Source organism: Phalaenopsis equestris, unplaced genomic scaffold (assembly GCF_001263595.1).
Source record: "Phalaenopsis equestris unplaced genomic scaffold, ASM126359v1 Scaffold000583, whole genome shotgun sequence".
Taxonomy (NCBI): Eukaryota; Viridiplantae; Streptophyta; class Magnoliopsida; order Asparagales; family Orchidaceae; genus Phalaenopsis; species Phalaenopsis equestris.
In genome coordinates, this window is record NW_018165023.1 from 51,143 (window position 1) to 74,962 (window position 23,820).

The 23,820-nt window shown below is 31.3% G+C and overlaps 1 protein-coding gene across 2 annotated transcripts; it reads right to left on the reverse strand.

The window, feature by feature from the left end:
- Nucleotides 1-1,995: 1,995 nt before the first annotated feature.
- Nucleotides 1,996-21,007, reverse strand: LOC110029516 (coiled-coil domain-containing protein 94). Of its 2 annotated transcripts, none has more exons than XM_020731840.1 (9): nt 20,757-21,007; nt 20,230-20,521; nt 8,578-8,727; nt 8,355-8,489; nt 8,107-8,172; nt 5,723-5,788; nt 5,508-5,612; nt 3,268-3,343; nt 1,996-2,548 (listed from the first exon to the last, which is right to left on the reverse strand). In XM_020731840.1, the coding sequence occupies exons 2-9, from the start codon at nt 20,425-20,427 to the stop codon at nt 2,319-2,321; spliced, it is 1,026 nt and encodes a 341-aa protein (XP_020587499.1). In that variant the 5' UTR covers nt 20,428-20,521; nt 20,757-21,007; the 3' UTR covers nt 1,996-2,318. The 2 variants fall into 2 exon arrangements, with proteins under 2 accessions (XP_020587499.1, XP_020587498.1); XM_020731839.1 differs by having other exon boundaries at nt 20,599-21,007.
- Between the last annotated feature and the right edge of the window lie 2,813 nt (nt 21,008-23,820).

Genomic DNA, 23,820 nt, shown 5'->3' on the forward strand with positions numbered 1-23,820 from the left:
CAAAGTAATGAAATACCTTGAAGAATAACAACGTCATTGATGACAAACGAAATACCCCGAACATAATGTTACAAAATGCCCCGAATGCGGTGTTAAGAAGTACCACAAATACAGTGTAATGAAGCACCCCGAACGCGATGTAACGAAGCACCCCGAATGCGGGGTAATGAATAACTCTAAACGCGGTGTAACGAAGTCCCCCTTACACGGTATAATGAAGTACCCCGAACATGATGTAACACGAATATTAGGCATCGAAGTATCCAAAATATAGAATAATTAAGTATCCCAAATACAAGTCAATGAACAATCCCAAAAATAGTTTAACGAATTATGTTGTATTAAAATTTCGACGATAAATCTTAACGACAACTGCTTACAGCTACCATATTCAAAATACAACGTATTTATTCAATTTCCTGAAGTTTATCATAGCGTTGTATACCAAAAATTGATGTTTATGGTCTAAAATAATAAACCCGAGCAAAGGGTAGAGGCCACCAACCAGTGTAACACCAGTTACGACTTATATGACAAATTTCTATTACAGCACCTCACAACTGTCTCAATGGCCAACTAATGTTATCACAACTACCAACTACGTCTTATATGATCAACTATGATTTATGTGGTTACATACCACTACAACTTCTAACTATATCCCATGTGGTTAACTACTACCGCAGTTACCAATTATAGCTTATGTGGTTAACTATCATCGCAGCTTAGCCTATGTGGCTAATTACTACCGAAATACCAACTACGGCCTATGCGGGCAACTACGGCATGTGTGACTAACAGTCACCGCAAATACCAACAACGACATTTTCAACCAATTAAGACTTATGTGACTAGTTGTTACTAAAACTTTCAACTGCAACATCTGTGACGAATTAGCGTGATTACAACTATCAACTACAATATTTGTAGTAAATCACTCTTTTTGTAGCAATTAACTCCAACCTCAGTGGCCCAATATCATTATTACTAACAAGAACTATATTTATTATAGCCCAATTAGGCTATTAAAGCAGCAATACTATTATGCATTTATAATTATCAACTTTGTACTTACATTTTCTTCGATTTAGAAAAAAAATGAACTTTTATATTGCATTTATAATTATCAACTTTGTACTTACATTTTCCTCAATTTAGAAAAAAAAAAAGACCTTCTGTACTCATAATTACATAGTGAATTATTTTGATTAAACTACACTCCATGGTTTTTTTTTCCTTTATATGATTTTTTTCACTTATTAAATTGTGATATCTTCTTCTGTTATTTCTCTATTATCTATGCATGCGTTGAATCTTCGTTCAATGATATAACATTAAACTGTCACTCTCATCACCGTAAATTTTCTGGCACGCAACAATAACATGATACTTACATATATAACAACCATTTTTTAGTGCACATCCTTAAATCATGCATTCAATTGTGCTTGGTAAACATATTATTGTCAAATGAATCTCCAAGGCTCCAACATATTACTTAAAAGAGACAATTAAAACATTGCTACTCACAAAACTATCACTTTTTTCATCCAATTTTCAAATTCTAAAACAAATATCAAAATGCACAATAAACCTCAACTCATACTTTTCATTTTTATCAAATTCCACTATGAGAGATGAATTTGCCCACCAAGTTGATATTGAGAGCTGTATAATTAGATATCACATTAATAAGAAATAATGTACATAAATTCAAATCCATCACAAGGCAAGCAATGAGAATGTATTCATCACTCAAAAAACATCTATTTGATTCATTGCATGAGTGGTTGGATGAAAACGGAATGGAGTGTAAATTTTTTTGTGAATTTGAAACCTTCCCTGCAGATTAAAACCGGTGTAATCTGTAAGCATTAAACTTAAACAATTTTCAAATACACTGCAAACTGATCAAGAATGCTTTAAATTGATTTCATTTTTTTCATCAAACTAAATACAAAAATATAAATTCTTGCATTTACTTTACATCAAACCGAAAAACATCAAAATATTTCAAATAAATCACATTTCAATTACACCGAATTCTATTTATACTGAATTTACATTTATACCGCATCTCTTTTTCAACAAACAAAACAGCCTCTAAAACTCTCATGCTTTTTAGAATCAAGGCCCATTTCAAGCAACAAAAAATATATATATATATATATATAATTCCTGCACTCTACTGATCATCTGAACTAAATAAACTCAAATTAAAATGATTGCAATAACCTCAACTCGAAGTAGAACATTGTGAGCCCAATCACAGAGCTACTGTGCTCCAACTCGAAATAATGCTTTCCCTCCAGGAGGAATCATTCACTCTCATCACTTCCATAGTTTTGGAAAAGTGATTGAAGGATATTGGTCGTCACGACACCTTCGGTCGACTTTTGCCCGTCTTCAACTCCATCGTCTGATTGTCTGTTCGCAATTTCGATCTTAGCAGTCTCCTTAAACTCAACACATTGTTTCTTGGCTTGAATGATTGGGGAAGATCGAGGCTTCAACATAAATTTAGGCTTGATGGAAACTGATGAGCTACCTAAATTTTGGATGAAAACATTGGCAATAAAGATTAAAAAAAACAAAAAAGAAGGGCACTTACATGCGTACCATCCAATTCTTATGTATTTGCTTACCTAACATCTAAATTTTACTTTTTATAATTATACTGCTAAAATCCTTCATATCGCATCAAAAGTATCACCATTTTTATTTTTTCAAGAGTCGCTTTTTCCTCCGTAGGTAAGGCGGCATAAATGTAAAAATTAAAATTTCAGGTGTTAGATATGTAGATACATAAGATTAAGTTGTACAAGTGTAAATCTTCCAAAAATGAATGCATTCTCTTTGCTTGATCATCATTTTAGGAGAGTAAATGTTTTAGATTTGACTTTTGGTACGAAAGGTAGAGAAACTAAAAAAGCTTGGACATGTTGTATAAAAATTTATCTTAATTTATTAGAATTAAATGAAAATATACCGCTCAATAGGACAACAATAGAGAAAATAAATTCATGCAGCTGACCCCACTTAGTGGGATAAAGACTTTGTTGTCGTTGTTGCTTAGATGAAAATAATCCAAGCTACTAGTCTACAATGTGGTCAGAAACCATCACCTCTAATGCAAAATTCAATAAAAGTAAAATCTTATTTAAAATACAAAAAAAAAAATTTCTACATATAAAAATATAAATAAAAATAAATAGAAAAAGTCATCTCAAATGACCACTTAGAATTGATGTTTGTTAATAATTGTACCTTTTGAATCGTTGGGAATGCTAGCTTTAGACAAAACATCAGTAGGATTATCAGAAGCTTCAACAATGCCTTTTCTCTGCAGTAGAAGGTCAAAATAACAATGAGCTTCAATATTTAGAGCAGCATTAACTTACCATGCAAAATGTCTCCATTAACAAATGATTAAAATGAAAACTAACAAAATGCTTGAAATAGTAATAATCGTGAGATGAGCAAAAGGAACCAAGGCTTTGAAAACCAAATAGGCATTGAAGGGGAAAGAGAGCTTCATCCAAAAGTTATAATTATTTTAATATGATTTAAATGGCATAGTAATAATAATTAAGAAAGGATGATTTTTTTAACATTATTTAAATCTAAATTTTGAGATATGATATTTTCATTATTTTCATTATGTTTATATATAGTTACAATTTTATATAAATGCTCGCAAAAATATCTAGAGTAAGACCACTAGATTGGAATGTCAAAAACAACTAAAATTATAAAAAAAAAATTCAAAAACTTCTTGCAATAATTTTAACATATTCAATTGTAAAGAGTTTATAAATTGGGGCATATAAATTTTACTTTTTTTTATTTAATCCGGACATTTTATTTCTAGCCATCTAATCAAAAACAAAAGACCATAAATTTGGCAATATCATGTCAGGGTTGTACATCAAAATCCCGGCCAATTAACTGATTCCCCGATTCAACTACCGGTTAAGACTAGCTCTAACCATTATATCCAAGAATGAATTTGGGACTGGAATGAACGGATGACAACTTCACAATTGAACATGTCAAACCAAGCAAGCCAGGTCTAGTTTTTGAAACCAAGAAAAGAACATTCTATCAATGGCATTATTCCCAAAAAAATCAAGAAAATGATCGAAGTCAAAGCACATAATTATTAGGAATTTCTAAATGCACGTTTCTATTTAATTTTTTGAAAAAAGATAACTATAATAAAAGCCTAAAACTGCACATCATGGGGACAAATTGATGATGAGGTCACTAGCATAAAAGAAATAACAAACAAATACACAGAGAGACCCTTCTTATTCCACTTGCAAGGAAGTGGAGGGCTTCATCTGGGTCTCTCAAAAATTAAGGTTTTGCTGGCCACGTTAGCCTCACTTTGGAATACCTTGATTGGCTGGGTCGACCATAAGGAAGTAATTTTATACCAAAGTTTCATTATCAGGCTAGTGAGGCTTAGGTGCAGCGATTCATAGAGAATTGGGGGCCAATAAGACGAGCAATAGCTTAGGTGAAAAAAAGTGGAATACAAAAATTCAATAGCTTAGGTGAGAAAAAGTGGAATAGAAAAATTGCTTTCAACAGGAGCAGCAAAGGGACACAGGAGCTGGGTGGTAAGTTAAGGCAGCAGCACGAATGGTAAGGGGGCTTTGTTGCTTCAGGTCCTTGAGTGACAGGAGTACCTGCAGGGGCTGATGCAGAGATGAAGCCCCCATGAGGAGATTGCAAACCAGAGTCGTCATTTCATAAGGTCGGGGTATAAACAAAGCTAGTGTTTATCTACATTAAGGGTGTAAAAAATTGACCCTACAAGCGAACCCGATCTAAACTCTGCTCAAAGCAATCCGGGTTCAAGTTGACTCCAATAATTTCCATGTTAAGTTTGGGTTACAAATCATAACCCGTATAATTTTTCAGGTCGGGTTTGAGAATCTGCCAACTGAGAATTGACCCTAAACTAACCCAAAATCAACCCACCAATCAAAATTGACCCTATATTGACTCAAAATTAACCCAAATTCAATACCAATAGTTGTTATACCTTATGTTAAATGGGTTATACTGGTCAGATTCGAGTCAGCGATTTGAGTGTGGTTCGGATTTGGTTAGACTTTCCGACCCATTTAATAAAGGGTTGGGTTCGGTCCAATTAGTTTCGGTACGGAAGTTTTGAGTCAGTCCCAAACCCGACCCGCAAACCCAATTTAACACTTCTAAATTCATAAGCCCCCTTACCTGTCCCCTAACCTTACCAGATTTCAAAAGGTCAATCACAGGTCAGCTTAAAAGAAAAACATTCGGAGAAATGAGCCAAGTCTAGTATGTAAACATAAAAGGGACAAGCACAGCATATAAACATGCTAAATCAACGAGTCCAATCAGAATACCCGGTTATACCAGGTCATGTAAAAATAGGCTTGAACTAGCACATTTTTGAAAAGTCGGACATAAAAAAGTATAAACATAAAAATCAAGAACTTGAAGGAATTCAATACCTTCAAGTTGAGCTCTGATACTCCACCGGAAGGCAAGCTAGGTAAATCATCATCCATATCATCATCCTCGTCATCATTTATTCGCCTAACAAAGTCTTTTGAACCCTGCAAAAAGATATTGTTACAATGAGCGAACCAAACAAAAGTTTATACAACTAGCTATTGACCAAAAAAATTGTAACATCAAAAAGTATAATTCAAAGAAAAATCATTACATGAAAAGCTATTGATTTAATAATTTCCTCATCTGCTGCATCCAGTTCTTCCATAATCTTTTTCTCCTGGCATAACAAAGCATCTGTTAGAAAGCTTAAGCAAAAACATAAACATTGCAACCGAAGATTCAAAACATGTTTCACACAAAAGTGCGTCGCCACAGCTTCTTCTTATGGTTAATCACCAATCGAAGAGCACAATTCAATAATCTAAATCTCATATTACACCACAAAGCATCGTAACAAAAATGGTATTATATGTAATAAAATTTGAGCAAATGAAATAGTAATTGACCAAACATGGCTAATTGCATAGCCAGTGATAGAGAAAGAAATATCCAAGTGCAAGATGGTTTCATAGCCTTGTATAAGTTTTTGAGTTATTTGACAGTAGTAAATGTAGATCCTACAAAGACGAAAGATTTAAAGAAAACTTGCAATTCTGAAGAAATAACTTTTCCTGAAGGCTTGTGAAAGGATGAATGTCTAAACAAATATTGAACACAATACACTAAAATCAGCATACTCACCTGCCAAAGTACCACTAAGGTGATACAAAAATATTAAATAATAAAGATTGCCTACACAATAAATTAGCAAGGGAGAAAGAAATATACAAACAGAAGTAACCACACTTCTCATACATGTCCGATAAATAAAAAGTAGTTCAACTAGCCTTCCTATACACCTTTTGGTTAATAGAGCATAAAGTGACTACAGAAATTTCAACTCTTGAAATAGCTTTAGGAATTTGTTCCAATGATCCTTCAATAATTCTAGTGAGTTATGTTCCCATTTCAATAAGCTGCTTGTTAGTAACAAAATCATTATTCTCTGCATTCAATGTGTTCTCTATATTTTGCGTTCTAAAGCTGTAATGTTTGTATTGAAAAGGGTCAATCCGTATTAAGAAGGAATTTATTTCCTTTCCTCAAAATATATTTCACTAATTATTTTTTTTATTAGATATCTCTTTTTTTTTTCTGCTTTTCTTATTTTGGAGGGATTCCTATTTTGTTTAATTTCAGTATTATATAAATGTGGCAAAGAGTAATGTATGGATTAGAGCGAGAAAAAAAAAAAAATGGATTTCAACATGGTGTCAGAGCTACGGCTATTCATATCTGCTTTCAGCAGTTACAACATTAGCATAAATTACATGATCTGGGCCATTCATATATGCCATTGCTTGTTTATGATGCTAATTTGAAGGAGTGCTCCTTGATTTAACATTCAACTCTTGAATGCAGTTGCTATAATTTGAAAATTTTAACAAGCTATGATAGTTTAGCAATTTTATTCAGTTTAAAAATAGAGGAATTTTCATACATACCGCACTTTATAAATTTACATATCAAACACCAAAAGTTACATATATACATGCAGAGCACTAAAAAATTTAATATCAAATGAAAAATACCACTATCATTTACTTTTTAAAATTAAAAAAACCTTTTCAAGCATACATTTAAGATAGAAAGTGTTAAAAATGTAAATATGAAAGTTTTAAGTGTTAAATATGTAAATTCATAAGAATTGTGTGGTATGTATGTAAATTGACCTTTAAAATATAATAATAACAATTAAATAAAAAGGTTGCACACTCTTAAATTTGTTTTGAAATATTTCTAAATTGATCGAGACCTAATATCATTTTCAGAGCATCTTGAAATATTACACTAAGCTATCAAAGCTATTAAGCATAACTAAGTAGAAAGTACTAAGAGGGCTTCATCCTTAAATCATCAATTTTTTTTGTAAAGTGGCACCAAATGTAGCCAATGATTGTTGAAAGATCAAAGAGATAGTCATATGGTGTTAATTTTTTCAAACAATAGCCCTTTAGTGGAGTGGATTTTAGTCTCCTTTCAAGAGATCAAAGTTTCAAATCTTGCCCAGAAAAATTTTGCTAATTTTGGAACAATTAAAATAGTTATTTTAAAAGAATGATGATCTTAATCTATCCAACACTAAAAAAGCCACTTCTACAAGCATTAATAAATTTTAAAGTGATTTTGTAAATTCTTGCGGTTAAAATTTCATTTTGCTTTACAAAAAAAAAAAAAATTGTCTCGTGTGCACGGAAAAAAAAAACACTTAAAGGTGGCATTTGATAGATTTGAATCCATAATAATGTACTTCATTCGACAATTAATTTTAGCACCGTGCACATCAAGTATGTTGCATTATATAACACAAAAAGGCAAAAGCAAGATTATATTTTTATGGCATGCATAAACTACAGATCAAATGAAATACAAACTTATTTCTAATACATAATTTACAGGTCAATTGCATGGGGAAAACTTTAAGTTTTATAGCTAAAATCAAATACTAATAAAAGAAACATATAAAAAAAAGAAGAAAATATGTTGAAAAGATACCTTTTCATATGCTGATCTCTTCAAGGTCTCCAGCATCACATCATAACTCACTGTTGCATGCCTTGACTGAAAAGAAACAGTTTATGCTACTAAATAAATAATAAAGAGAATAAAGAAATTATCTATTTCATATTATTTTCTAGACTGTTTACATAAAATAGAGGAGATAAAAATGACTTCGGACTAATGTCCTCCTAAAATAGTAGAAAAATCATTAAAGGAAAGATGCATTATGAGCTACAATTTACCTTCATTGATCTCATTTCTTCTAGTGCAGAAAGTATGTCCATGTCTTGCTTCGAATCTATCGCTCTATTCTCCAAAGACTTCATGGCATCACCTAACTCTTCCGTCTCTCTCCTTTTTTTCTCGTTTTCCATAGCCTAAACAAAAAAAGAAAGATGCAATTAGGGTAGAAATAACAAGCAAATGAAGTAAGCAAAGATGCTATAAAAATGTAACCATTCTCACCTCTTCCTCTCCACGCCAAGGTTCAAAATTCCGGGAAGCCCCAGATTCAACGACATAATCTGAATTTTGAGGATCTGTCTTTATAGTGAGCTCAGCTGAACATTTTGTGCATTTAAAATAAAAGCGAAATATTGGAATTCCCAAGTATGTCTGCCAGTGGAAGGAAAAGAAAAAGTACATCAATGACTCAAACCCTCCATAAATCAAGGACAATAGTCAAATTCTAGTAAAATGATGTAAAAATAAAAGCCTAAAGAATAAGGACTAAAAAAGTTTAACAGCAATGCACATAATCTCACAAATATCGCCTGTGTATGAAAACGAAAAAAAAAAGAAAAATCAAATCCACCAAAAACAAATCTTAAGAGCAAAACCACTTCACTATAACGTAGCAAAGAAAATTTTGAGTTTTCAATCTAATTGCATATGATAAAGCTAACTTATACGAAACCGAAAAATAGAAGAGAGCTATTGGAAATATTAAATGTAAATTAAAAATATGTGAGCACCGTGTCAAAAATCCTGGACAGTTGACCTAGTATCAAATACAAGAGTTGATAAATTCTAAAAACATAAACTATTAGCTTCCCTCAAAGTGTAATGTTGTACCACACAAATTGGCATACACTAAAAATAAAACTAAAATGATTGTAACTAATTATCAGATGTTTTTTTCACTCAAAACATATGTTTTTAACAAGTATAAAGGCTTTAATCCAGGCGTAACTGTTCGTCAGAAAATATTTCCGACCTGTATAAAAGATTTTATCAGAATAAGGTTGTTGAAACAAACTTTAGCTTAAATATAAGGCTTTTAACGTGAACATAAATTTCATTCAAATATAAGATCCGTGAACCATATGCAAAAATTCATGAAGGTCAATAATATAATCAATAAAAGCTACCCCATATGAATTTCACAGCATAAGCTTCCATATAGGCACTTGACTTAGTCTCATTTCATAATGACTTTCTTCAGTACAAACTATGCTTCTAACACGGTACACACCACTCTAAATTACAGATTCTATTGGCTGAAAGGCAGAAGTATACAAATTTTGTCTTTGATAAATCATATACAAGCTGGATTTAAAAGGATTTAGTAAGTTCTAAAGGTAAAACCATTTGATTGCACGCTGAGGGATTTAAAGAGATTTAATAAATATTTTAAAGTAAATTTCATAAATCCCAGTTTTACCAGGGTTATATATACCCCAGATTTGAGCTAGAATTTGTTAAACATTGCTGAATTCAAGATTTACTATCAGCAATAATTAGAAATGCCTCGTAAAGAGTTTTGAGGGTGGGGGGACAAATGTCACACCCACCTGCCAGGCTTGGAAAAAACTAGTGGAAAACCCAACAAGAGCATGTGAGCTGATAATTTAGAAAAATTTCAAATCAATCTAAATAGGATTATAATAATATTTATCCACGCACAAGTATAAAAAGCTCCTCTACTTGACACATAGTTAGCAACTTGAAATTCAAAAATTTAATGTGTGAGTTCGTCAGAAACAAACTCAGTAGTTGAAATCCCACTGTGCCAAATATAAAGGGCAAGGCACATGGCATAATATGAACAAAGCAATGGATATGTAAAATATATTTATTATATTATAGAAGTTCCAAACAATATGCAAAAGATGAGATTTTACTAGGTGAAATTTTATCTGATGATGCTCAACAAACAATAGAAGAAAAAAAGAACCTACATAAACAAATGGTTGTTGTGTCCACATGCCAACATATTCACATACATTCATCACATATGTATATTTAATAAATGACTTTTTAATCATATAGTAATCTATATTTAATATATAACTATATATATCTACATTTATAGTTGGTTTACTATGCACCCTGAAACCGAAAAAGGTAAACCCCAATAGACTCATCGGTATGGCTAGCCAACATCTTAAAAGACTCAATACCGACATACATGTTACTAGAATAATCATACAAATTTTATACATTACAGGCCAAACTTTTTCAGAAGTATTGTTAGCAATGAATTATTTTATGTATATATATAAAACATAAACTTTGCATTTGACAGAAGTAATGCAAAGTTGAATATAGTAATATTCAGCACAACTGAATGCATGGAAGTTTGTGCAGCAATAAATCATGATAAAACTAACAATCCCATTATATCAACTTGAAAGTGTAGAATATAGTCACTCAATAAACACATTCCATAAAAATTTATAAATAGTAAAAACACACCAAGAAGTAATAGGGAATACGCCCCTAACAAAGAATGGTGTGTTTATCTCTTACTTAGTAAGAAATAACATGTCTGACGCAAATTATAAATAGTCCTTGATACCAATCATAACGTTACTTTTCTCACCCCAACACATGATACTCCGCAAACCCTAAATTCAAGAAAAACTAAATCAATTATATATTAAAAGTATTATACCTTGCATCATTAAATAATCACAAATATCAATTAAACATTCTTTTTCAAAACACTAATAACCTAGTTATTTATTTAGTTGTATAAAGTCTCATTCGCATAACGCATTCGATCTATCAATCAGGCAATATGTGGAATGAATTAGATAGACATTAGAGCCAAAATGATATACCTCCATCTTTGATTGAAAGTATTATAATTAGAAGTATATTGCTAATGTTTTCTTATCAGTAAATTTTATAAGAGGACATTAATACTGTGAAAAATTATTTTACTGTGAAAAATTATTTTGTTGCAAAAATATATTTTTCAAAATGCATATATAAATATATACAAGATAATGTTTTCATAATTTTCTCAAGAAGGGTACAAATAAATCAAGGTTAAAAAATCTGACTCAAAAATCTTCTCAATTAGTTCTCAATAAACCTCCCAAAAATCACTTTACAACATAGCCAAGATTTACCAAAAACTAAGAGCATGTTTGAGATCAGTTTTATTATTATTATTATTATTGTTTTATTTTAAAATTATATTTTTAGTGCATTTTTTATTTTAACAACGCACAAAACAATTAAAAGTTATTTCCAGTGTTATTAAAAACAACATAGCATATCGTAACAAATATATTTTGTTTTAAATCAAAACATAAACAATACAAAAAATCAAAAATCAAATGTGATCCCAAATGGGGCCTAAAATTAAGTGTTGGAAGTTACCTAGTCTCCTCAAGCGATAAAAAGAAGACTATGGTGTAGAAAAGGATGGGAGTCAGATGCCATCAAAAAGATGATAACTGCAGATCCAAGAACCCCTTCATCACCTTCACATAACATGTCCTAAATGCAGGTATCGCTCGGTGCATGACCTCCACTTGAAAGTCTCACTCTCCACTTTAAAAGAATTTTGCCATCAAATTTCAATTCAAGCACACAAATCTTATGCACAAGCCTAAGTTCTAAAGTACACACCTTACAACAACATCAACATTAAGATTCAAACATAAGTTCGAAAATTAGATTCTACACACGTCTCGTATACTCAAATAAATAAACAAATGTAAAATTATAGAAAGAACAATCTATTCAACAACCAATCATATCTAATATCAAGATCACATGGTGAAAGAATAATGCCACCTAGCAAACAAGCCAGTCATAAGAGCAATTAATAAAATCATCTTTACTACTACCTCTTACACAAGCAAAGCATCACAGCACAAAAAACACCAAGTCACACCTACTTAATACAGTTACAAGAGATAATATAAACTATCAAGTCAAAATTATTTTGACAAAGTCATCATAAGTATTATAGACTGGTATTTGGCCCAAGTCAGCCACTTACCCAAATCAAAGAGTTATACAAAAAGGCACCGGCTCACTTCAGATCAAAACAATTCAAATAATACACCATGATTTTACACTGCATGACTAAGACATTCTTCCTGCTCTTAGTGATTAATCTCATGGGTGCTCAATGGCATTCTAGAACACAGAGAAATTATACGTTTTGATAATCTGGGAAATAAAATATTATATCTAAAAATAATTTAAAAATGTCACATCGTATGAAGCAATCACATGAAAATCTCAAAAATATCATAAGTTCATTACACATGCCCATTAAAAGCACATAATTAGTTCGTACTTGATCCTAAATCGGTTAAGAAAAATAAAACTAGCACTTTTCTAGTTAAACTCCTCATGTGTATCAAAGAATATAAAATAAGGAAAAAAATCACATCCTAAAACACCTGCTTTTATGGCTAATCAAGCCATAATAATAATAACAAAATATAGTATACTATCAAAAAGTCATCAAAAGTACAATTAGCCTTTACAATCATTTATAATCAAGCTTAGTAGATGTGTAACTAATAATTTAATATGCAGACATTTACAAGACATAAAGCATAATACCGGTTATTACTACAATAATATCTAATTTAGCATGATTCAGATATCTTTTATATTGTAAAATTATAGTATAATGCATCCATCAATTATTAAGCTTATACCTAGAATGACGCCAAATATAAAGAATGCACAAATATCATATTTGACCGTAATAAAATCAATGAGTATACATCTATCACTCATTTCATCATTTCTAAAAATAAAGATATGCTTACACAAACAACAACATGAAAGTTCTTTTATACAACAAAAATTATTTTAATTTGTGCATTGATAAAATGAACAAATAATGCTATAATCATTCAATATGGACTCATTTAGAATAATGTAACATACCTCTAGATTGCTAAATAAAATAATTCTCAAAGGAGCATTACTCACACGTGTCATGCAATGACAAAAAAAAATCACATGAACGCAACTCCCAAAAAATAGCATATTCCTTGTAATCGAGTAGAGACAAATTTCTGCAATCTAATCGCATATAAACACCAAGTTATAAATATCTAATCACTGCTCATAAAAAATAATCAAAACAATTTAATGCTTTAATAATAATTTAAATATTCATATAATCACTTAATTTCATTCCTCCAGATATTTAAACTCACAATACACTAAAAACGCATCTAATAAAAATTTCAAAGTTAAAAAATTCGAAATCAGAAAAATGAGGCGCTTTGTCTTAGCAAGGCAAAAAGCAAAAGCCTCGAGACAGATTGAGGGTTAAGCCTCAGAAAAAGAAAAACAAAATCATCAAACTAAAAATAATTCATAGAAAAAAATTTGATACATTCTTTTAAATTATTATCATGAAGTCATAAATAAAAAATCTTAAATCTTAAATATTGAAATAAAATAGAATTTTGAACTATGATTCTTTGTAAACAATCAATTAAAATTTAAATATACTATGAGATTCAAGATCCATAGTGACGTCATCCTCTTTCATTACATTTAAGAAAATTAGCATTCATCTAATTCTATCTCATTTGCAAATTTAAAATATTCTTTGTTCACTGTAATTTTCTTCTTGTGTAAATGCTAGGGCTTCCCCTGGAAGCGATGCTTCGTATGTCCTGAATACAGTGAAAAATGTGCAAGGGCTGCTACACCGGCGTCTGATTGTAGTGTCAAATAAGTAAGGGCTCTCACATTACAGACAGATGCAGGTAAATAAGTTAGTCCATGAAACTAATATTAGGATGAGATCTTGAAATATAGGTAATTTCATGGGTAAATTAATGAAATTAGTTTATATTATGATTCATAGGAAAATAAATATCTTATGTATTCAAAAATCTAAATGGGTTGGAGAAAAGATTAACAAAATTGATAGCTTAAAATTTAAATTGATATTCGAGTAGGGGTCGTGCTAGAAATGGCCTAGTTGCAATTATAGATAAGAGTTTGAAGTTGTAAAAATTAATAGAATTGGAGATAAAATTATAACCCTTAAGATTATTTTTTATACTAAAATTTTTAATGTTATAAGTATTTATGCTCCTAAAGTAGGTTTAGGTATAGGCTATAAAAAAAATTCTTGAATGACCAAAATGAATTAATACAAATGATACATCTTGGAGAAATAATTTTTATTGGAGGAGATTTAAATAAACATGCTAGTAGAATGGAAGAAGATTTTAGAAATATTCATGGTAGTTACAGTTTTAGAGTGATTAATGAAAAAGGTAGAACCATATTAAATTTTGAATTAGCGTGTTCATGGTAGTTACAGTTTTAGAGTGATTAATGAAACTGATTACAAGAAATGATTATTTTTGGATGTAATGATTATTTTTATAAGAAATGATTAATTTTTATAAGTTTGTTATTGCTAATAATTTATTTAAGAAAAAAGATGAGCATATTATAAGAATGAATCTAATAAAACAAAAAATGATTATTTTCTTATGAGATGAGATCGTTGAGAATGTAAAGATTGTAATGTCATTCCAAGTGAAAATTAAGTAATAAACATTGATTATTAGTTTTGGATTTTAAGATGAATAGTGGTGAGATAAATAATCCTAGGAATCATTGTCATAGAATTAGATGAGAGCACTTAAAATACGCAAATAAAATTATTTTTATGAATAAACCGTAAGATTTCAAGATTTGAATGTTCATGAAGAAGCATATTCTATGTGGGATCAAGTAATAAACACTATTAAACAAGTAGTAAAAGATGTATTTGGAGTATTAAAAGGAAATTTTTCTAAAAATAAAAATAGTTCGTCGTGAAATAATAATATGCAAAAAATGATAAAATATAAGAAGTTTTGTTATAAAAATTATTTTAAATGTGTAAAAGCTTGGAGATTTGGGAAAAATATAATGTGGCCCGTGGGGAATCTAAGAGAACAATGTGACGCTGAAAATTATGTTTTTTGTGATATTCATAATAGATTAAATACTAAAAAGAGTAAAAAATAAATTTATAAACTAGTTAAACAAAGAGATAAGAAAAATAAAAATTTAACTAAAGTAAAATGTATTAAAGATGAAAGAGTTTTTCTTATAAGAAGGTTGTGGGCGAGTTATTTTGATAAATTTTTCAAATAAGTTTCTGAAAAATACCATCGACCTTAATGATCGTGATATCGTTAATAATAATAAAATGATTTATTTTTACTATCGCATTAGTAAAAAAAGATGAAAAGGCTTTAAAGAGAACCAAGGGGTGCAAAATTAGTAGAACTTGATGATATCATCATTGAAGTGTGGAAATATTTAGAAAATTTGAGAGTTTCTTGGCTTACTAAACTCATTAAAATTATTTTCAAAACTAAAAAGATACTTGAGTAAAGAAATAGTATTTTTGTCCCCATTTTTAGAATAAAGAGGATACACGGGAGTGTGCTAATTATAGAGGAATTAAGTTGATGTGTCACGCTTTAAAATTATGGGAGAGGATAATTGAACATAGATTAAGGCGTGATACAAAGATTTCTCATAATCAGTTTGGATTTATGTCAGGCAAATGTAACATGGAAGCTATATATTTATTGAGAGGTTTGATGGAGAAGTACGGAAAGAATAAGAATGATCTACATATGATTTTTATTTATTTAAAAAAAAACTTCAGATAATGTTCCAAGAGAAGTCCTTTAAATAGTTATAGAGAAAAAAGATGTCGATATGACTTATATTCAAGTTAGTAAAGGTATTTATACTAAAGTTGTTACTTTTGTTCGAACAGAATGAGGATTAACAAAGTATTTACTATTTCGATTGGATTACATCAGGGATTGGCTTTAAGCCCATATTTTTTGCTTTAGTTATGGATGCGATTATTGAACATTTACAAGAGGATGTACCTTGGTGTATGCTTTTCACTGATTATATCCTTCTTGTGGATAAGACTTGATAAAGAGCTCAGAAAAAAACTTGAATTATGAAGGTCTATATTGGATGCGCTTACTGGACATTTACAAGAGAATGTACCTTAGTGTATGTTTCTCACTGATGATACCCTTCTTGTGGATAAGAATAGAAAAAGAGCTCAGAAAAAACTTGAATTATGGAAGTCTATATTGAAGTCTAAAGGTCTTTTTTTGAGTAAAACTAAAACTGAATACATAGAAAGTAATTATAGTAGTAGTAGCTCTAGTGGCAGAGTTGTAACTATTAGTGATCAAATCATTAAAAGGTGTGAATGTTTTAGATATCTCGGGTATATTGTTCAGAGTGATGGCAATAAAGATGGGAAAGTTATTAGTAGAGTTCAAGTTGGTTGGTTGAAGTGGATGAATGCTTCGGGCCTATTGTGTGATAGAAAAGTGTCGCTTAAACTAAAAGTTATAAGATACTGGTGGGACCTGCAATGCTCTATGGTGCAGAATGTTCGCCTTTAAAAGAGAAGTATAAACCAAAGTTAAATGTTGCTGAGATGAGAATACTTAACTGGATGAGTGGCTTGACACTTTGGGTTGGTGTAGCATCAGTGGCGGACACGATTAGAGAGAGTCGTCATAGATGGTTTGGTCACATTATAAACGTCGACTATATGATGATCCAGTTAGGAGAGTAGGTGTTTTAGCTTCGACAAATGTTAAGAAAGACAGATGAAGATCTAAAAAGACTTGAGCATATTGCATAAAAAATTATCTTAATCCATTAGAATTAAATGAAAATATAACACTCGATAGGGCGCAATGGAGAAAAAGGATTGACATAGCCGACCCCATTTAGTAGCAGAAAGTCATCTTCTTATTGTTATTGTAATATAATTTTCTTCTAACTATCAATTATATTGAAATCAGATAAAATTTAAAATAAAAGATTAAATTAAAAACAAAATCAAGTAATTATACTTAAATTATCTTTTGAACTTTTTGAGGCATTGTATTAAATATTACATAATATATCAACATAATGCAATATAATATATATTTTTGTCTAACTTAAGAGAGGCGTTGTCTTAAATGTCTCGGAGCATGAAGTCTTGAGGCGTACACTTTAGTGGAATAATACATATGCCTCGCTGGAGATATTGAGACTCAATCCTCAAGGCTTTTTTTGTATGCCTGTGTATGAGGAGAGCCTCAAGACATAAGCCTTGAACGCCTTTTTAAACAATATTAAATATTTATATGATCTAAGAATATTAACACATCATAATGTTTCCAATATAAATCCTCCAAAATTATTATGTCCCTAAAATGCTACAGTTATAGAAATCTTCATCACCTAATACATTATCCAAAATTAATATACAACTCAATTTAAACATATGAATTTTACTAATAAAAATATACATATTTACAATCCCCAATTCCAGTCTAATGGTATCTACATCATAATCATAAAACTAAAATTTTTAAATGCTAAATTCTACCTAAAAATAATCCCTACTAAAATTAAGTATAGAAGATCAAACCTAGGCTCTGATACTACAACCACACTCTGCCCATCGGGCTTGAAAATAACTCAAGAAAAACCTTGCAAGAGGATGTGAGCTGAAAATATTTTAAAAAAACCAAATCAATCTAAAAATGATTATAATAATATTTATCCACCAATGAGATCATCATAGCATCTAAATCCAAAATTTTCACACAAATTTATCTTCAAAATACAAAATAAAATATGACAGCACGATTGAATCAAATTAAATGATCCGAACCTTAACCAACCTCAATGTTACACCTAAAGCATAAGTATAAAAAACTCATTTCTCAATGCATGGCTGGCAACCTGAAATTCATCAATTTAATGTGTGAGTTTGTCAGAAATAAATTCAATAGGTGAAATCTCACTTAGCAGAATACAAATGGCATGGCTCAGTGCATAATATGAGCAAAGAAATGAACATGAATAAAATATTTGTTGTATTATAACAGTTCCAAACAACATGCAAAATATGTGATTTTTCTAATTGAAATGAATCCAATAATGTTCAACCAAAAAAAGGAAAAATAAACATCTTTATAAACAAATGATCATTGTGTCCACATGGCAACATATTCATTTACATGTATCTTATATGTATGTCCCATGAATGACTCCTTAATTATATATTGATCTTTATTTTATATATAATTGTATATGTCTACATTTATAGTTGATTTACTATGACACAGTAAAACCGGAAAAGGAATGCACCAATCCAAAAAAATCTAATAATTTCATGAAGAATTGTCACTCTGTGAACCCGTTGATCGGCTCGCCAACATCCAAAAAGGTTTAATATCAACATATATATTATTATAATAATCATGCATATTTCATATATTATAAGCCAGACATTTTTCAAAGTATTATTAGCAATGAATCATTATTATTTATATATACACAAATAAAAGACTTTGCATTTGACAGGAGTAATGCAGAGTTAAATAAAATTCAACTCAGAAAAATTGAATGTATAGAAGTTTGTGCATCAATAAATCAAGTTAAAACTAACAACCACATCAACATGATAATGTGAAATATATTGACTAAATGTGTATGTTCCATATAAATTTATAAATAATAAAAATACACTAACAAATAGCAAGGAAAGCACCCCTAACGAGAAAATGAATGTTTATCTCTTGCTTAATAAAAAGTAACCTACCTAATGTAGATTATAAATAGTCCTTGATAACGATCATAATGTTACTCTTTTTTCCCCAACACATAATGCTCTAATAACCCTAAATTCAAGACTCTTTTTTCCCCAACACATAATGCTCTAATAACCGTAAATTCAAGATCATAATCAATTATATATTCAAAATATTATATCTTGAACGTTTAAATAATTGTAAAGATCAATTAAATATATTTAAACACTAAAATCTTAGTTTTCTTATTAGTTTTATAAGTTCCCATTAATATAACATGTTCAATATACCAATTTATATATTCACTCAACCAGGAAGATATAGGGAATGAATTAGATGGCCATAATAACGGGAATAAAATGTCTCCATCTTTGACTGAATGCATTATAGTTAAATGTATATTTCTGATGTTTTTTCAAAAATTTTATAAGACATTAACTCTAAAAAAAAGGTATTATACATTGAAAAAATACATTATTTTAATATGCATATACAAATACAAAAAAGATGATGTCTTCATAGATTTCTCAACATGGATGAGAATAAATCTAGGTTAAAAGATTTGGCTCAATAATCTTCTCGATTAATTCTCAAAATAGCAAAGATTTATCAAAACTATAATTATGAGTTGAAAGTAAACTTAGCCTCCCAAAGAAAGAAAAAGAAGAAGACGATTGTGTAGAGAAAGATAGGGGAGTTGATGCCATCGAAGATGATAAGTACAGGTCCAAGAACTCCATCACCTTAGCACAACATGCCCTAAATGCAAGTATCGCTCTGCATCTAACCTCCACTTGAAGAACTTCACGTGTAGCTCTCTCTCTCTCTCTCCCTCTCTCTCTCTCTCTCTCTCTCTCTTCCTCCCTCTCTCCCACCCATGACAGCCCGTTCTCTCGTTCAGAGCCCTTGCTGGCCACTCATTCTCTCATTCAAAGCCCAAGACAGCCGCTTGTTCTCTCGTTTGAAGCTTTTCATGTCGCCCTAAGGATCTCTATTTGGGATTTAAAAAGCCAAGAGAAATTAATCAGGAGCATTAAATCGGTTGGATTCAGGAAGGGGAATTACAATTTATTAAACAGAACCTAACTTAAATCCTGAAACTTGCAACCAAACAGCGCCTAAAAGAAACCCTAAAAAGAGAAATTAACATCTAGTAGCAAAACAAAGTAGTAACCATCATAAAAGAAAAATTAGAAGGCAATCAGGACACTGCTCGGGAAATGTAAATAATGCATAGAGAATCTAGCGGCTATACCTCCCCAATAACATCTTCCTTTCGGGAGTTGAACTTTGTTCCCTTGTAGATATAAGTCCCACAAGTTGCGCAGCGGATGCTCATGGGAAGCATCATGCGGACCTTCATTTGTTGATTTTTCAGCTGCCTCCTTCTGGGGATTTTCGCCGGATCGAAATCCGGCGGATAATACTTGTTGAGGACCTTCCTCTCTCCCATCTTGGCCTTCTACAGATCTCCCGATGCAATTCCGGCGATCCCTAAGCCAATCAGCAGGATATGAGCAAGATTTGAGCAGGATTTAACCTAAATCCTGCAAAAAGCAAGTATGTCGTGTTTAATAAAAGCTTTCTCCTAACGGATTAGAGCAGGATTTGACCTGAAATTTACCTAAATCCTGCCAGACGGTCAGTTTGGACAAAATGAAGCTGCGGACTTCACAAATCCTGATTTTACTGATTTCCGCCCAAAATACCGGATTTACTAAATCCTTGAATCGGCTAAATTCGGGACGGACAATTCGCGCGAAAAGCAAGCCATGAAGTTACCTTCCTTCATCTGCCTCCATTGTTTCGGGTAGGAGCCGTACGGAAGGAGAAGAAAGATGGGAGTTTCGGTCTCAGTACGCCGCCATCCCGCCGCTGCTTTCCCAGTTAGCACTAATGGTGAATGTACCGCGATCGTTTCGGTCACGAAGGAGATGCTTTCGGTGAAACCGGGAGAGGGGAAGAGTCTTCGGGCCAACTGGGAGAACGGAAGTGATGTGGGCGAGGGTTTCCGGCGGACAAGAGAGGAAGGGGAGGTGCGATTCTTGTTTTGATTTAGTTTTATTTAAGTTAATTTATTAATTTAATTTGATAATAATTATTAATGCTTAATTAATTGTCATTACATAAATTTATATTTACTTCTTTAATTAAAAATAATTCTTAAATTGCTTAATAGTTATTTAATTCAAGATACATCCTTAATTAATAAATTAATAATTGATTAATATTAAATAAATGCTTAATAAGTAATTATTTTTAAAAAATTAAACTAATTAATTTATTTAGTAATTAATTAATCATAATTGGTATACTAATAATATTTTTTAAATTAAATTAAATTAAATTAAATTACTATTTTTTGTCGTAATAATAAAATAAACAAATTTTTCATTATGACTTTATAAATTTTAAAATCATAGCATAAGTTGGTAACAATTTCATAGAATTTAATCGGCTTTACTAAATCTGTCACCAACAAACTTTTTAGATTTAGTCCTTTCAAGATTTACTAAATATGAATTTATAGGATTTACTAAATCATGCTAAATTAAATTAAAATAGTTGTCATGTATGCAAAAGGTTTCGAGATTTAGTACATCCCATTGAAGAAGAATTTACAGGTTCTAAAGATGTTGAAATGCATGAAGATGGTTGGGAGGATGGGGGAGAAACATAAGGATTAACTTCCTCAATGCTTTCGAGTAGGGATGGAAGAGAATGGGAAGAAATATGAGAGTTTCAGAGATGTTGGCACATTGTGATCCTGATTTTGCCTTATTAGCTATCTCGAATCAAGACTGTATTGCAAGAAATCAGTAACTGAGGCAATACTTTGGGCAAAATTGGGAAAAGGGTGGGGAGACTCGCGAATAATTAAGGCAGAAGAGCAAAAATAGAATATAAGTTTGCGGCTTCGATCAAAATTTATTGAGTTAATTATTATTAACTTAATTCATTAATAATTATTGATTAATATGTTATCAATTTAATTTTAACTATATAAACTTAATAGTTGTTCAGTAAATACTTAATGAAAAGTAATTTACATTTTACATTTAATTAGTTAAATAATATTTTAATAAATATTAATTACATTAATAAATAATGAATCAATTACTAATTAATAATTATTTAACTACTATTTAATATAATTAGTTTAGCAATCTATTATTGTTGATTATTTAGTTTGAAAATAATTAATTATTGAATGGTATAATTATGAAAAATTTAACAAAAAAATAATTATTTATTTTCAATACTAATATTATTAATATGCAAAATTAAACTCATATTCTAATCAAATAGCTTAAATGGTTAAATAATGGTCTTTTTTGGGCAGCTGTAGCAATTAATGATCTGTTGATAAACAGTTTATCTGGATAAGTTGTTGATCAACAGCTGATCCGATAAGCTGTCTGACTGTTTGGAGAAGTTTGAAAACTACTAATTTGCATATGTTTTTTAAATAAATGATGATTATGCCCATGTGTAGTAAATTTGTTTGCAACAAAACTGTTCAAGCAATGTATTTGTTGCTCGAGAAGCAAAAAACGAGTTAAAAACAGTACAAAAAATAAATAACACAATACTAAATTAAAATTTATTAATTTTGAACACCTAATACTTCACCATTCCCCAATAGCACAAATTTTCAAATCAAATTAATAATCATCTCAAATAAGCTTAACACTGAATTAAAATAAAAATTTCATTTGGGCTGAAATTTGAAACTATGTAAAGCCAAATTAGATCAATCAATCTAGTTGAAGCATAAATCTGTATTCAACATAGGGTGCGTTTGGGGCGGCGGGGGACATGCGACGCGGCACTGTGCCGCTACTTTCCCCCGTTTTGGGGCGGCGGTGCCCCCGCGACGTAACGTGATTTGGTGCCAACGCGGAAAGCTACCTCTTACGTGCGGTCCAGCTTCGTCGATTGTCTTTTTACCCCTGTGCCCCTTCCGCGACAGTAGATCCCATGAAAGAAGAGGAAGTCGCGATCTTCCCCCCTTTCCTTTCCTCTCCTCCGCGACAGAAAATCCGCCCTAACGGCGGTGTTGGCTTTCGTAGGGGCTTCGATGGAGGCGGCAAGGAGCCTAGCTACATCTCTCTGCGAGTGACTGGAACATTAGAGACGGCAAGGACGACAATGGAGGGGCTTAAGGCTAGAAGGACAGTGAAGGATGTGTCACCTCACGAGTTTGTAAGGGCATACGCTGCCCATCTCAAGCGATCCAGCAAGGTTCGTCTTTTTATTTTAAATTTTTCGGGTATGCCATTGTTGGGATCACTTGATTGTTCTTCATCAGAAAAACTTCTTGGCTTGATGTTGTGAATATTTCGCAGTGCTCGTTTGAATCTTTTGAGAAATTTCTGGAAAGAAATTTGCGATGTTAAAATCAATTTATTTGTATCCCTAAAATATCTGTTGTCTGCTGCTTTGTTTTCTTTCACCCACATGTAGCAATGGTCTGTATTGGATGGAGGGTGTGATTCACTTTAAAATCAATCGAGCCTTGTTGATTCACTTTAAAATCAATCAAGCTTTGTTCTTGATTTGTCACAGTTTTGGGCAACCAAACAATGTTTTAAGAAACAAGGGTAGCATCGTCATTTCTCCAGAAATAGCTGCCCCACAGTTGTTTTCACACAGTTGCACCAAACAGACAATCAGTTTACCCGGGCAGTTGCCTGGGGCAGCGCAGCTGCAGCTGAAAAGCTGGGAAGTTACAGCTGCGCCAAACAAAGTCATACTTAAACCACTTCCCATGCCAAACAAATCATACTAAAATCTACCATTCCCTATTTGATGAAAATCAATTTACTCTGAAACAAGAAGAAGC

What these genes read in the sequence shown, in the direction of transcription:
- LOC110029516 (XM_020731840.1), bottom strand. Translation starts at nt 20,427, where the DNA reads ATGGGAGAGAGGAAGGTCCTCAACAAGTATTATCCGCCGGATTTCGAT. An exon ending in CTTGGCGTGGAGAGGAAGAG is followed by an intron (nt 8,490 to 8,577) that starts GTGAGAATGGTT and finishes TTTTTTGTTTAG; the next exon opens with GCTATGGAAAACGAGAAAAA. An exon ending in AGAGATCAGCATATGAAAAG is followed by an intron (nt 5,789 to 8,106) that starts GTATCTTTTCAA and finishes TTGTTATGCCAG; the next exon opens with GAGAAAAAGATTATGGAAGA.